The sequence below is a fragment of the Scheffersomyces spartinae genome, assembly GCF_019049425.1.
Source record: "Scheffersomyces spartinae strain ARV_011 chromosome Unknown scaffold_15, whole genome shotgun sequence".
In the NCBI taxonomy this organism is placed as follows: domain Eukaryota; kingdom Fungi; phylum Ascomycota; class Pichiomycetes; order Serinales; family Debaryomycetaceae; genus Lizanozyma; species Lizanozyma spartinae.
Genome location: NW_025065062.1, coordinates 18,100 through 30,251, shown reverse-complemented (window position 1 = coordinate 30,251; position 12,152 = coordinate 18,100). Strand labels below are relative to the sequence as shown.

At 40.0% G+C, this 12,152-nt stretch overlaps 6 protein-coding genes across 6 annotated transcripts; 4 read left to right on the top strand and 2 right to left on the bottom strand.

Annotated features, from left to right (window-relative positions):
- Nucleotides 1-200: 200 nt before the first annotated feature.
- On the top strand, nucleotides 201-2,132 carry RMD9 (uncharacterized protein; the record flags this gene model as incomplete). The annotated part of the gene is made up of 1 exon (XM_043192058.1): nucleotides 201-2,132. One exon carries the CDS (start codon nucleotides 201-203, stop codon nucleotides 2,130-2,132), a length of 1,932 nt encoding a protein of 643 aa, XP_043048353.1.
- Nucleotides 2,133-2,713: 581 nt separating this feature from the next.
- KQ657_001257 (uncharacterized protein) lies at nucleotides 2,714-3,052 on the top strand (the record flags this gene model as incomplete). The annotated part of the gene is made up of 1 exon (XM_043192057.1): nucleotides 2,714-3,052. One exon carries the CDS (start codon nucleotides 2,714-2,716, stop codon nucleotides 3,050-3,052), a length of 339 nt encoding a protein of 112 aa, XP_043048352.1.
- A 25-nt stretch (nucleotides 3,053-3,077) lies between these two features.
- KQ657_001256 (uncharacterized protein) lies at nucleotides 3,078-3,761 on the top strand (the record flags this gene model as incomplete). Its single annotated transcript, XM_043192056.1, has 1 exon — nucleotides 3,078-3,761. One exon carries the CDS (start codon nucleotides 3,078-3,080, stop codon nucleotides 3,759-3,761), a length of 684 nt encoding a protein of 227 aa, XP_043048351.1.
- Nucleotides 3,762-3,933: 172 nt separating this feature from the next.
- On the top strand, nucleotides 3,934-5,424 carry TAF60 (Taf60p; the record flags this gene model as incomplete). Its single annotated transcript, XM_043192055.1, has 1 exon — nucleotides 3,934-5,424. One exon carries the CDS (start codon nucleotides 3,934-3,936, stop codon nucleotides 5,422-5,424), a length of 1,491 nt encoding a protein of 496 aa, XP_043048350.1.
- Nucleotides 5,425-5,470: 46 nt separating this feature from the next.
- KQ657_001254 (uncharacterized protein) lies at nucleotides 5,471-7,645 on the bottom strand (the record flags this gene model as incomplete). The annotated part of the gene is made up of 1 exon (XM_043192054.1): nucleotides 5,471-7,645. One exon carries the CDS (start codon nucleotides 7,643-7,645, stop codon nucleotides 5,471-5,473), a length of 2,175 nt encoding a protein of 724 aa, XP_043048349.1.
- Nucleotides 7,646-7,903: 258 nt separating this feature from the next.
- Nucleotides 7,904-11,731, bottom strand: FUN31 (serine/threonine protein kinase; the record flags this gene model as incomplete). Its single annotated transcript, XM_043192053.1, has 1 exon — nucleotides 7,904-11,731. One exon carries the CDS (start codon nucleotides 11,729-11,731, stop codon nucleotides 7,904-7,906), a length of 3,828 nt encoding a protein of 1,275 aa, XP_043048348.1.
- Between the last annotated feature and the right edge of the window lie 421 nt (nucleotides 11,732-12,152).

Below are 12,152 nucleotides of genomic sequence, written 5' to 3'. Positions count from 1 at the left end.
AGGTATACTCCACTTTGTTATACCCTCGGAATTCAATCCTACTATATTCGACACTAATTCCCTGATTAGGAAAATCAATTCTTACAGACTTCTTTTTTCAAGAAAAAATTCACTTGATCTTCAAATTACAATTTTGCCCTTGAGCATCATCCCTATTTAGTCCCAACGTTATACTTGTTTGTGTGTGTCCGTCCCCAAACATGTTCAGATTAGTCCAAGCCAACCAGCTGCTTAGACCCGGGTTATTCCTGAAGGTTAGAAGCAACAACAGACTCCACATTGCCAATGCAAACACAATAAACACAAGTATTCCTCCTAATGCTAACAGCCAGTTCACTAGAACCAATGCCACTACTGCTTCAACCCCCTTGGGCCAGTCCGGTTCAGCTGCTTCAGTCACTCCTGCTGCTGCTGGACCTGGCTCCTTTCTAAGTCCAAGCACTTCTCGTTTAGAGTCATTCATTGCCACCTCCACTCAACCACAAGATGCTGCTTCCACTGAAGTCGAGGAAGCTTTGAAGAAAGAGGCATTCCGTAAACGTTCATATATCCGTAACTTGTTCACGGACTTCGAACGTATGAGAGATTCCAGATCTAACCCTAAAGCGTTGGTTGATCTTGGGTCCAAGATCATCCGTCTGATTAGTGATCCGGAAGTCACTTCTGTTATTACTGTTCATGATTTAAACCAACTTGGTGGTGTTTTGAACGTCACTATGTTCCAACAACGTTCGGCCAGATTGGGTAACTCCAAGAATAGAGATTCAGATGAAAAGGGTGAACAATTGGGTATTGAATCAACCTTACAACAAAGTACATTGGATTTAGCTCATCGTATAATGAATGGTGAATTCAACCAACTGTTATCTGCTCCCTTCCTCACCAGAATGATGTTTACTTTACAACAATTGAGATACTATCAAGAAGCTGTTAACTTATGGGAACATGGTATCAATGATGCAGAAGTTGGTTCTCTTTACTTGGATCATAAGGTACTTGCTAGTGTATTATACATGGCTTACGAGATTAAGAGGTTTACCTATGATGACGTTTTGAGAATCTATGAAGTTAACACTAGAGATTCGAAAACTATCCATTATGATTTGAGAGCCACTGTGGGGAAGATTTGTATACTTTCCGGAGATTATGCTACTGCTTTAGATCATTTGGAATCAATGTTGCAAGTCTATGAAGAAAGCAAGCGTGTTAAAAGGCCATTCTTAGATGCCATCAGAGATTTACATTTGTGCTTTATTGGTATGTGTAAAGATGTTAGAATTGCCAAACATTTCTTTGATAAGGTTATTAATCGTGATTTACCTTATGATGTGAGATTAAAAGTACCTCATATTGTTGGGTTGTTACACAACTGTTACGAGACTGGTGAACCTGTGGATTCCATTTTATACTTTTATCAAAACACTCTTGCCAACTATTCCGAAGATGAAAAAAACGGCAAAGCCAAACGGATTAATGCCAGTTATGCCCAATTGAATAACACCATCTTCAGTATTTTCTTTAAGCTTTATCCTACCTTGAATCAAGAGGCGTTTGAAAAGTTGAAGGAAGTTATGGCCATTTATGCCCAATATGCTCCTATAGATGAAGTGTTGTTGAATACCATTATCACCAACTACAGCTGGAACGATAAGGAAGTGTTGGAGCAATTAATTGCCAACTATGATTATTATCAAGTGGACCGTACACCTGTATCCTACCGTATTTGCTTGAAAAAAGTAGGTTCTGTTGATGTCTATGGACTTGAAGAGATTGTTAACAAATGGAACCAATCCTTACAGAAATTGGATACTGATGGCTACAAGTACATTCCTATTGCTGACTGGGCAGCCATCCGAGATGCCACTATTTTATCTGAAAAATATTCTGCTGAACGCAAGCAATTGTACATGCAAATTCTTAATCGATACAAGGACTATTTCCAAGATGCACAGAGTATAAATCGGTTTTTGAAAGTTTGGAGCAGATATTCCGATCATTATCGTGATATTGTTGTTCTGACTCGTGGAGGTAATGAAACTTATGAATATCCTGTGCCTCAATTACGCAACTTGAAGCCCGGAATTAACTTTAAAGACGTTTCTTCTCGTGCTGCAGAAGCTTTCGGACATTGAACACTGATGAATGAATGATACCGAACAACTTGTACATATACATAATTTAACCAGGGATGATGGGTTTATATAATAAAGTATTTAATAATATTATAATATCAGAAACATCGTAAAGACTTAGAATAATAAACCTAACGGTGCAGGTTCTGGACTTGAAGGTCGTGGTGCAACCAATATCTGACAACATGGCGTAGACAGTTGGTTACAGTATCTCCTTTTCTTAATTTGTCGTGTGCTAACCAATCAGATATGGAGGCAAGCATTTGGGTGGAGTTCTACATAGTAATACCTTCAACCCTACCAGAGCTCGCTATTTTCTAGAGATATCTATGTGATTATACGCTCTTTTAACGTCAACGATCTAACCATCCAGGGCGTATGCTGTCCCATGATCGACATATATCTATAGTATACGTTTACGTAATCCTGCAACTAACTAAAATGGCAATTACTACAGGCCATGATATTCACGACATTGTCGTGCTGGTAACGACATTGCACCGGCAGCCGCATTGTTCCGTGTATACTAAATCCGAAACACGATACACTACGCCACCACCAATTATATCGTTCATTATCAGATGGGAAGTTGTACGTCTAAACCAATAGACAATGAGAAGACAAGGGTTGACGTCTCTGGGAGGCAGAAGCAACAGAAACGGCTTTTGGTGAACCCGAGTCAAGAAATCTCAGAGTCCAAGTCGAAAGCCAAAGTCCAACCCGGCAGCACTGGACATCGATTAGGAGGTGGAGAAGGTGCAGCAACACAGGAATCTTCAGACACTTCAGCAAAGGAAGCGATGGCTAAAGCGGCTCAAGATCGTTTCCTTAGGCAACAGAAGCATTTGGAAGAAAGCAACAAAAAACTTGATAACTATAAGAAGACCTCCAGAGCCGAAAAGAACTTGGCTTCGAAATAACAGTGGATACTAACTATTATTAGCAATGTTCAAGAAGTCATTCTATAAGGAGACTCAAGAAAATATCGTTGAGGAGATCAAAGAAGATTTGGTCCGATTAGTATTAACCCATTTACCTCATTTGCAACTTTCCAAAGTCCGTCAAGATGATTTATGGGAGTTCATAGCCATCAAACTCAATAACAGATTATTAAAAGATGCCTTGAATGAAACCTTAAGTTCCAAGTTCTCCAAAGTAGACGAATTGCCTACTTTAAATGGACCTTTTATCAAAACTCTTTATGATAAGTTGTTTAAGGACTTCAAAAAGAGACTAGTGTTCAAAGTCAACAACAACACTTCCCCATTGATTGAATTCAATTATGGTAGTAATCGGACAATGGATTTGTTTGATGAGCCAGTTGAAAAGATGCTCTGTAAGTTGTATGATATGGAATCCCAGTCAATAGAACTTTTATCCAAGATAAGCTTGGAGAATTTAGAAGAAACTTATCGAACCGAATTGACTCCAGACTTTGAAGATTCTTCAAAGTATCATGAGAACGATAAGGCAGCTAAGAAGCGACTCTCGATCGATACAGAAAAGGATGACATCTATAAGCAGCAGTTGCAGAAACAAGTTGCTTCTGTTATGAAGCTCGAGGCAGAGAACAAAAGACTTCTTGCTTTGAATCAACAGCTTTTGGAAGACATGGGATCAACACGGTAGAATAGTTAAGTTAGTTAGAGTTTTTATACGCGGTCGTGTGAGTACCATGGAAAATTGAACCTTGAACATCAAGTGCAACCGTACTAACAGTACACTTCCTATAGGTACCAACAGTATTCACAGTAGTGACGATATTATCCCTAACAAGAGTGTTAGTTACAACGTACTCATTATGGAAACGAAGGTGCCCTTGTCTCATTCGCTCTGGTCGCCTCATGATACAGTTAAAGATGTTGCTGAATCATTGGGGATCAACATACCTGAAGATGCAGCCAAAAACCTTGCTATGGATGTGGAATATCGAATACACGAGATCTTAGAAACTGCAGTCAAAAGCATGAGACATTCCAAGAGGAAAGTCCTCACCACCACCGACATCAATAATGCCCTCAAAGGGTTAAACATCGAACCTTTATATGGATACGATAACTTCCAACCATTACAATATAGAGAAGCCCTTGTGGGAGTTTCTGGTCAAACATTGTACTATGTTGATGATCATGAAGTTGAATTGGAAAAGTTGATAAATCAACCACTTCCAGCGGTCCCCCGTCAAACCACATTCACTGCTCATTGGTTGGCCATAGAAGGTGTTCAGCCTTTAACTCCGCAAAATCCGTTACCAGCAGACATTAAATCCATTCCTCCAATAGTAAGAGGTGCTACATCTTCAATGTTGGACAACAGCTTGCTTTCATCTGCCCAAGACACCGATGCTAAATCAGGAAATACAGTTAACTCCGCTGGTAGTGATATCACAGATAACATAACCTTGGAAAAGGATAGCGGAGTTAAACCCTTGGTAAAACACGTGTTATCCAAAGAACTTAAGTTGTATTTCGATAAGGTGGTTGAGGTTTTACTTTCAACAGAACCTGATAACGAATATTTGAAGAATGCTGCTTTAACAAGCTTAAAGAATGACCCGGGTTTACACCAATTGGTACCTTATTTTATTCAATTTGTTGCTGAGCAAATAACCAATAACTTGAGAAACATCGATACTCTATCCACAATGCTTGAGGTTATTCTGGCCCTTATTGACAACAAAACGATCTTTTTGGATCCTTACGTCCATGCACTTATGCCCTGTGTCTTGACTCTTTTACTTGCAAAGAGTATTGGTCCATCTTTAAAGGAAAAATCTGAAAAGGAAGAACTGGAAATCTTGAAGAATCAATTGGCTATACGAGAATTCGCAGCTATTCTTCTAAAGCATATAACCTCGGTATATGGTTCATCATACTCTACTCTTAGATCAAGAGTTACTAGAACTTTACTTCGGGCCCTATTGGATTCTTCAAAGCCTGTAGGAACTCATTATGGTGCACTTTTGGGTTTGCAGAATTTGGGACCCGAAGTAGTCAAATTGGTGGTGTTGGGTAATTTGAAAATGTGGTGTACTCTGGTTATTGATAAGGGAGAAAAGAAACCATTGGAGAAGGAAACTTTATTGAATGCCATTTTGGATATTTTACGTATTTTGAAAGTTGAAAAGGTTATTGAAGCCGATTCAAACTCAATGGACGTTGATAAGACCGTGAATGATGAGTTGAAAGATAAAATTCGGTCAAGATTTGGTGACACAGTAACAGATCTTATATTGAAACAAGATGATGCTTATGATATCATTCATGGTATGCTTTTTGGAGAGATCAATTAATAATTTATAGTTGTATTTCCTCATAAAATACTGTAATATTATGTGCTTAAAACTGATCCTCATCTGTATCATAGTAATTTGTAGCTTGACTTTGACTATGACTTGAAAGCTTTTGCTTTTTAGATGGAGATTCTCCGTAGGAATTATAGTTGACTGACGTGGTAGAGTTCTTATTTCTGGATGCTGGTGAGCTATCATCAATTACTCTATCTCGCCTCAAAGGTGGAGAACTATCGATTATAGTTCTGGTCATCATTGGAGAACTACCAATAACTGTTCTAGTCAATATGGGTGAACTGTCAATAGTAGTAGTTGCAGGAGGATTCATTTTTAAGTTCTGACCTTCTTCTTCCAAAAAGGAAGCAGCTTTCAAACGGTCATTAAGAGAGAACTTCTTTGTACTCGATGACGGTATTAATTTGGTGTCGGACTTTGTCATGGGTGTGTCTATCACTTGAGATAGTCTGTTGTGCTTCATTGGAGTTGCTTCCACTTGGGCATATGAAGGTTGCTTGGTAGCTGTTGAAATCTGAGAGTTACTGGATTTCCTTCCTCTAGTGAAAATGAACGATTGAGATGGAGCTTCAACGTTTGACGAAACTGTTTCTGGTTTGGTGGTTGTGGTTGTTGATTCTGTGAACGACTTCAAACTAACAGAAACATCCACTTGTCTCCTCTCGAGGTTTTTAGAAGACGATAACGAAGATTTGGACCTTCGGAGATTAACAGCCGGACGTAAGTCTTCAATTCCTGATAAAGAGTGTTTAAGAGTTGGTCTTTTAATTTCTCGTTTTAAGTGCTTATTATTTTCACTTTCGCTCTTAGAAGTACGTGCTTTATCCCCTCCTCTACGTTTACCTTTAAAGCTCACTCCTTTGATCTTCTCTATCAAGAACTTGACCATAACAGGCATCTTCTTGCTGTAATACGGAACCACAACATATGCTAGAAACGATTTGGAGCTATCGGTTGTCGACTTCTTCGTTCGAAGTGTATCCCAAAGATTCAACCTCTCCATGAGATTGGATAAGATGCTGAACAACGCAAACTCGTCAATAGTTGTTCCTGATGGTGGCAGTGCCATTGCCATTGGCAGTGCCAGTCGGTTATCGTAGTTAATTTGAACACCCATGCCTAAAAATGTCGGTACAATCTTTCTCCTTAACTTGTTCTTTCTTACCAAAGACGATCGTACCATTTTCTGAGCCTTTTTAGCTCCATTCTCTTGTTCCTTCTGACACTTTTCAAGGAACAAAGACTCATCGGATATTTGTAGCCAAAGCAACTCAAGTGTCACCAAAATTTGTAATTGGGCTTCTCTAACTTTCAAATCAAGCAAAAGAGTCCCCAACCTTTCTTGTGCCAACATTTTAGATTTATTAAAGTCAGAATCGCCATCAGGGTCACCATCACCTTCGGGATCACCTTCAGTCACCATATCGATTGTATCCTTAAATTTACTGATGAAACTGGAATGGGCCAATTCTTCGGAGCCGGATCTAGAGGATGGCCAATGGTCTGGATCTAAACCAATCAAACACCCGTATTTCCCCTGGTGTCTCCTATCGAAGTCTTCAATGGTGAGCACCAACTGGGCGAGGATCTGGCTCACGGTGTCCTTCGAACTCGAACAAAGGTTCATGAGTCGAGTGAAGGCTGTTTTGGAAAAGTAACTTAAGGGAGTCGACGTAGAATAAAGCATGGAGTAATATCGTGTAGATATGAAAGTCAATGGATCGGGAAGGGGATCAGCTACAGATGTACCTATTGAACCTGTAACTGTGCCTGTTTGTGACGGAGGTTTTAGACGTATCACATTAGCGGCACTCAACTTCAACCCAAGTCTATCATTGGAAGTTTGTAATTGCTGTAGCACATCATCACTAGTATTGTTATTTTGAAGAAGTATTGGTGATTTGCATACGCCACCTGTAACAGTCTCTAGAAAACACTGGGACCCAAACACTATGACTCCATAAACTCGGTCCAGAACTTCAAACATAACTCCATTGGCCAACTGTGCATGTTGTTGTACATCAACAAACATGTATGGATCATGCACTTTGCGGAGTGCTTTTAGTGTCAGATCATTGGGTTCAAAGTAATGGAGATCAACAGACTCAAACGACTCAAGATTTATGCCACTAAAGGTGTTGATAGTAGTGATTCGGATCTGGTGATCACCATTGGTCAACGTTATGGGAGGACAATACGGAGACATAGAGATGTAGAGATGTGAATGGATTCTCGTTAGGTGCGCAGTGTTGTAAAAGTATATAGCATGAGTATATACAATGGGGATTCATACTATGTACATTACTAGTACATTACTTTGTACGCATACATGTATGCATATATGTTCGTATATATGTATCTATATGTATGTATATGTATGTATATGTATGTATATGTATGTAAACATGTACATATGTATGTATAAGTATGCATTTACGTACGTATATATATGTTTACGTATTTATCACGAACTTAACCATTGATGTTCTGCAATGTCAGTAATGCTAGGTCTTTCCTCAATAGTTCTGACCAAGATCATCCTAACCAACCCTATACAATTGTCTGAATACAGCCCACTGATTCTAAGGTCTCCCTCCATAATATCATCCACATTATAAAATGGATTCTCCTTAAACAATAACGTATAAAGAAGTACTCCCAACGCCCATATATCTTGAGGCTTACCTTCGTATTTCTCACCTCGTAAAACTTCCGGTGATGCATAATGAATAGTGCCAACAAAAACATCAAACGGTCCAGACTTCGTATACGCAGCACTACCAAAGTCTATCAACTTGATTATCCCATTCTCATCAACAATCACGTTCTCGTCTTTGATGTCGCGATGGACAATCCCATGGGTATGCAAATGATAAATGGCCAGGACCACTTGACGGAAGATGAAACGACATTCTGTTTCCGTCATGTCCTTCTTGATCTCAATGTAGTCAAATAAATCAATGGCTGGTGGGTTTCCAAATATGGGGGTCTCCAAATAATAGTAGTTACGATCTTCAAAGTAATCAACTATTCTCATGATGTTAGGGTGCGGCTCATGGTTTAACGTAGCCATGATTTGGATCTCCGAGGGAATGGTTCCAAGTTTCCGATCACGAACCCAAGTATCTACTAAGATTCTTTCTTTGGTAATGCATTTGATGATTATCTTATAGGCAGGGTCCTCCTTATGTTGAGTCTGGACAACCTTCCCATACGCTCCTTCTCCCAAGCTCTTGACCACTTCAAACTCCAGAAACTTCTTTGTTCTTCGTTTGGCCCCGACTTCGGTTGGCCATTGACTCGATTTCTTCTTGATCTCCTCAAGCGACTCGTTCTCGAGTCGAAGCATGTCCGCTTCCGAAAGCTGGTAGTTGAAGTTGATGACCAAAGATCGGCTAGGAGGAACTTCAGCAGATGGTTTACCATCTGTTTCGTTCCCTTTCTTCGAGCCTATTTCGTCACTGGAACTGGGTGGAGATGAATCTGTTTCGGATTTATTAGTGCTGAGAATGGAATCATCGGTCTTGTTGGACACAACTCTTTGTTTAAGAGTCTCATCGTTGCTAATGGCCGTTTCAAGTGCTATATTCACTTTTGTCAAAGGAGTGATCAAGGGCTTCTTGCTAAGTCGACGAGTGCTGCTCTTACGACTGATTTCAGAGCTACTGGGTGCACTTATAGTGGCTTCAGGGATCTCTGCCTTTTCCTCATCAAGTAATTTCATCTGAGAGGGCAATTGTAAGTCCTTTTCTCTATCTTTTGATAGACTTGTGGTACTTGTCTTTTGACTCAAGGAAAGCGAAGAGGCACTGGAATTCAATCGGTGAAGCTCGTTGGCTACACGTTTCTTCAGTATAGAATACGTGATCCAAAGCACAAACGTATCGCGAGATCCAGCTCGTAATTGAACGTCAACAAAGATGGATTTCCCATCCCGATGAATACCTTCCAACCCATGGGATTGAAAGAAATAAGCCTCTGCGTCATTAATCCCGTCCTGTTGGGCCCTTAAGATGGCATCGTACTTCCTAAAGAAATGTTCTGGTAAAACTAATCCTGGCACCACTGGGAACTCCAAGTTATCCGATAATCCCAAAGTCAATACCTTGGAAAAGTTGGGAATCAAAGTATCAATGGACTGTTCAACAAGTTTATTGGCTGACTTACCAAACAAGTTCTTTGCAATAGCATTATTGCACGATAGAATAGTATTGTCATATGCATTGATGACAAACATACCTGCAATGTACGGTAATGAATGGATCTTCAACTTCAACTGCACTCTATCTTCATTAATTAATAGAGGTACAGAAGTAATTGCACAGGGGATATAATAATCGTCTTGGTCAAAGTTAACGGTATAATATCTGGTTTTGGTAATGAGGTTACTATCAATGGTGCTCTGCTCTTCTTCAGAGTCAATATTGTCCTCCAGTTTCTTATTTATTTCACTGGCCAATGAGTCGCTGATATCAGATAATAGCTTATAATTCTGGCTGTTCTTCAATAACTTACCAGCTATTTCGGTTATGGAATCAATGACATAACACGGCTGGTCTTCGTTCTTCCCTCTCAGGATCGTCACATCAAAAGCATTGCATGGGATCTGGTCAAACATACAAATAATCAATTTCCCCTTTCGTTTGGCCCACATTGAAGTCCATGCATAGTCCTTTTCACCGGGACGAACAATGGCAACAATCTCTCCAGCAAATATGATATCATTCACTGGACTCTTATCGACTGAATAATTTTTTAATCCTCGGTCTAACAATTCTGCTGTACGTTTGTTCAAACGGTCCATGACAAACACTCGGAACTGAGGAGCAATCAAGTCCATTAACGTAAGCGAGGGAATAACCTTCTTCAGAACCCCAAACATCAAGCACGCAACGTCATTGGCTGCTTTAACGGACCATGGGAAATCAACTTCAACAGTGAAAATCGACTCTGGAAGCGTATGCTTACCTGAATAAAGTGTATGAAAAGGTCGTGCTGAATTAAAAGCTTGTTGCTGCTGTTGCTGCTGTTGCTGCTGTTGAGTATGAGGTTGTGCTAACATATTCAATGCCAAAGATGATTGGTGGATTTGCATTTGACCGTCGTTGATCATGGGAACTCCTATGCTTTCAGCACCCCCATTACCGTTTTCAATAAAAGGGGTTGCAAGAGCATAGAGAAGCTTATTCTTTAAGAAGTCGTATTTCAACTGGAAATGGTCTGCTTCGTTTGTTGATAATGATAAATCATGCAAATTAGAAGCTACCTCGGTATTACCAATAATTGCATCGGAATTAGATTCCAAAAGCTTCAAGATTTCCCGAAGTTCGTCATTCAAAGGCAGCTCTCTTTCTTTACTGCTACTGCTGCTGGTATCTCGTGGTTTGATTAGTACTCCATCATTAATGGGTGTCTTATTTTGGAAGTTGTACTTCATAGAGTACACTTCGTCAATGGGTAGACTTCCTGATCTCTTCACTTTAGGATTGAAGAATGCAGCAAGAGCAGCCGAAGATGCATTGTGTTTGGTCGATGCCAAAGCTGGAACGGGAGTTTGGGTGCCTCCCGTATAAAACCCAAGCGAAAGCTTTTTGTACTGTAATGACTTGTAATCGTTTGTATTGGAAGTACTTCTAGAAATCCCAGGTCGTCTGACAGCTGTGTGAGGAGCACGCATGCTTAAGAACTCGCCTCCTTCTTCTTCTTCAACATCTACTTTCATCTCATCGTCAGAAGCTGCAGTGGCAGAACCAGTGTAAGGACCATCAATACTTTCTGAGGCACTCTGTAACGGTTGCTGGACATAATGCTTTGATTCGTTGATAGACTTGAGTAATTTCGGCCTATCTTTCAAGATTTCAAGAGACCTTTTAAGGACCCCTAGACGGAAGGAAAGGGAATTCTGAGACAACTTGGCATAAGAATAAGCATGCGATGATTCAATGGGGAACTTGAGTATATCCCGGCTAGCCGAGGTCTCCTTCTTCAATAACGACAGTTGCAGTTTGCTCTGTATCACTGGCGCAGTCCCTCCACCAGATGAAGGGATCAACAATTCATGGGACCCCGCTCTGCTAGCATTAAGAGACCTTGAAAGGGCCGAGCCAGATATGGCTGTGTTAGCACCCAAGAACTTTTGGATTTGAGTATTTGCTGATACTGATGAAGATGAAGACGGTGCTAGACTGTGGAGTTGTTGTCTTTTAGGAATTGTAAAGGAGAGTGTGTCTTCCTTGTCTAAACCGAAACCATTGTCATTCTCAAAATGTTGTTGTTGATCTTTGTTGGACATTGAGGCCGATGTATTAGATAGATACTGTATGAGGTTATATGAATAAGTTAATGGATGAGTGTATGTGTAGGCAGTTGAATGGATGATTGGGTGGCTCAAGTAAGCCGTATGTGATCTTTGAACACCGATAAGTGAACTAGAATAACTTAGTTTATATAAGATTAGTGAAAATTAGATAAGGAATCCTTTTATATTGAGTTGAATCTTTAACTGCTTCAAAATGGGGTATTATTTGTTTGTTCGTATTTTATCACCAGTTACCATTTTTCTTCACTCGCAGTGGAAATCACCACTTGCGACAAACGTAAGGTGCACTCGGCAGGAGTACATAATTACGGTACACCACAGTCCGAACTACAAAAGTTCATATGAGTTGGTGTGATGACAGTTTAGATGCAAGTACCATCAATTGTATAACGGT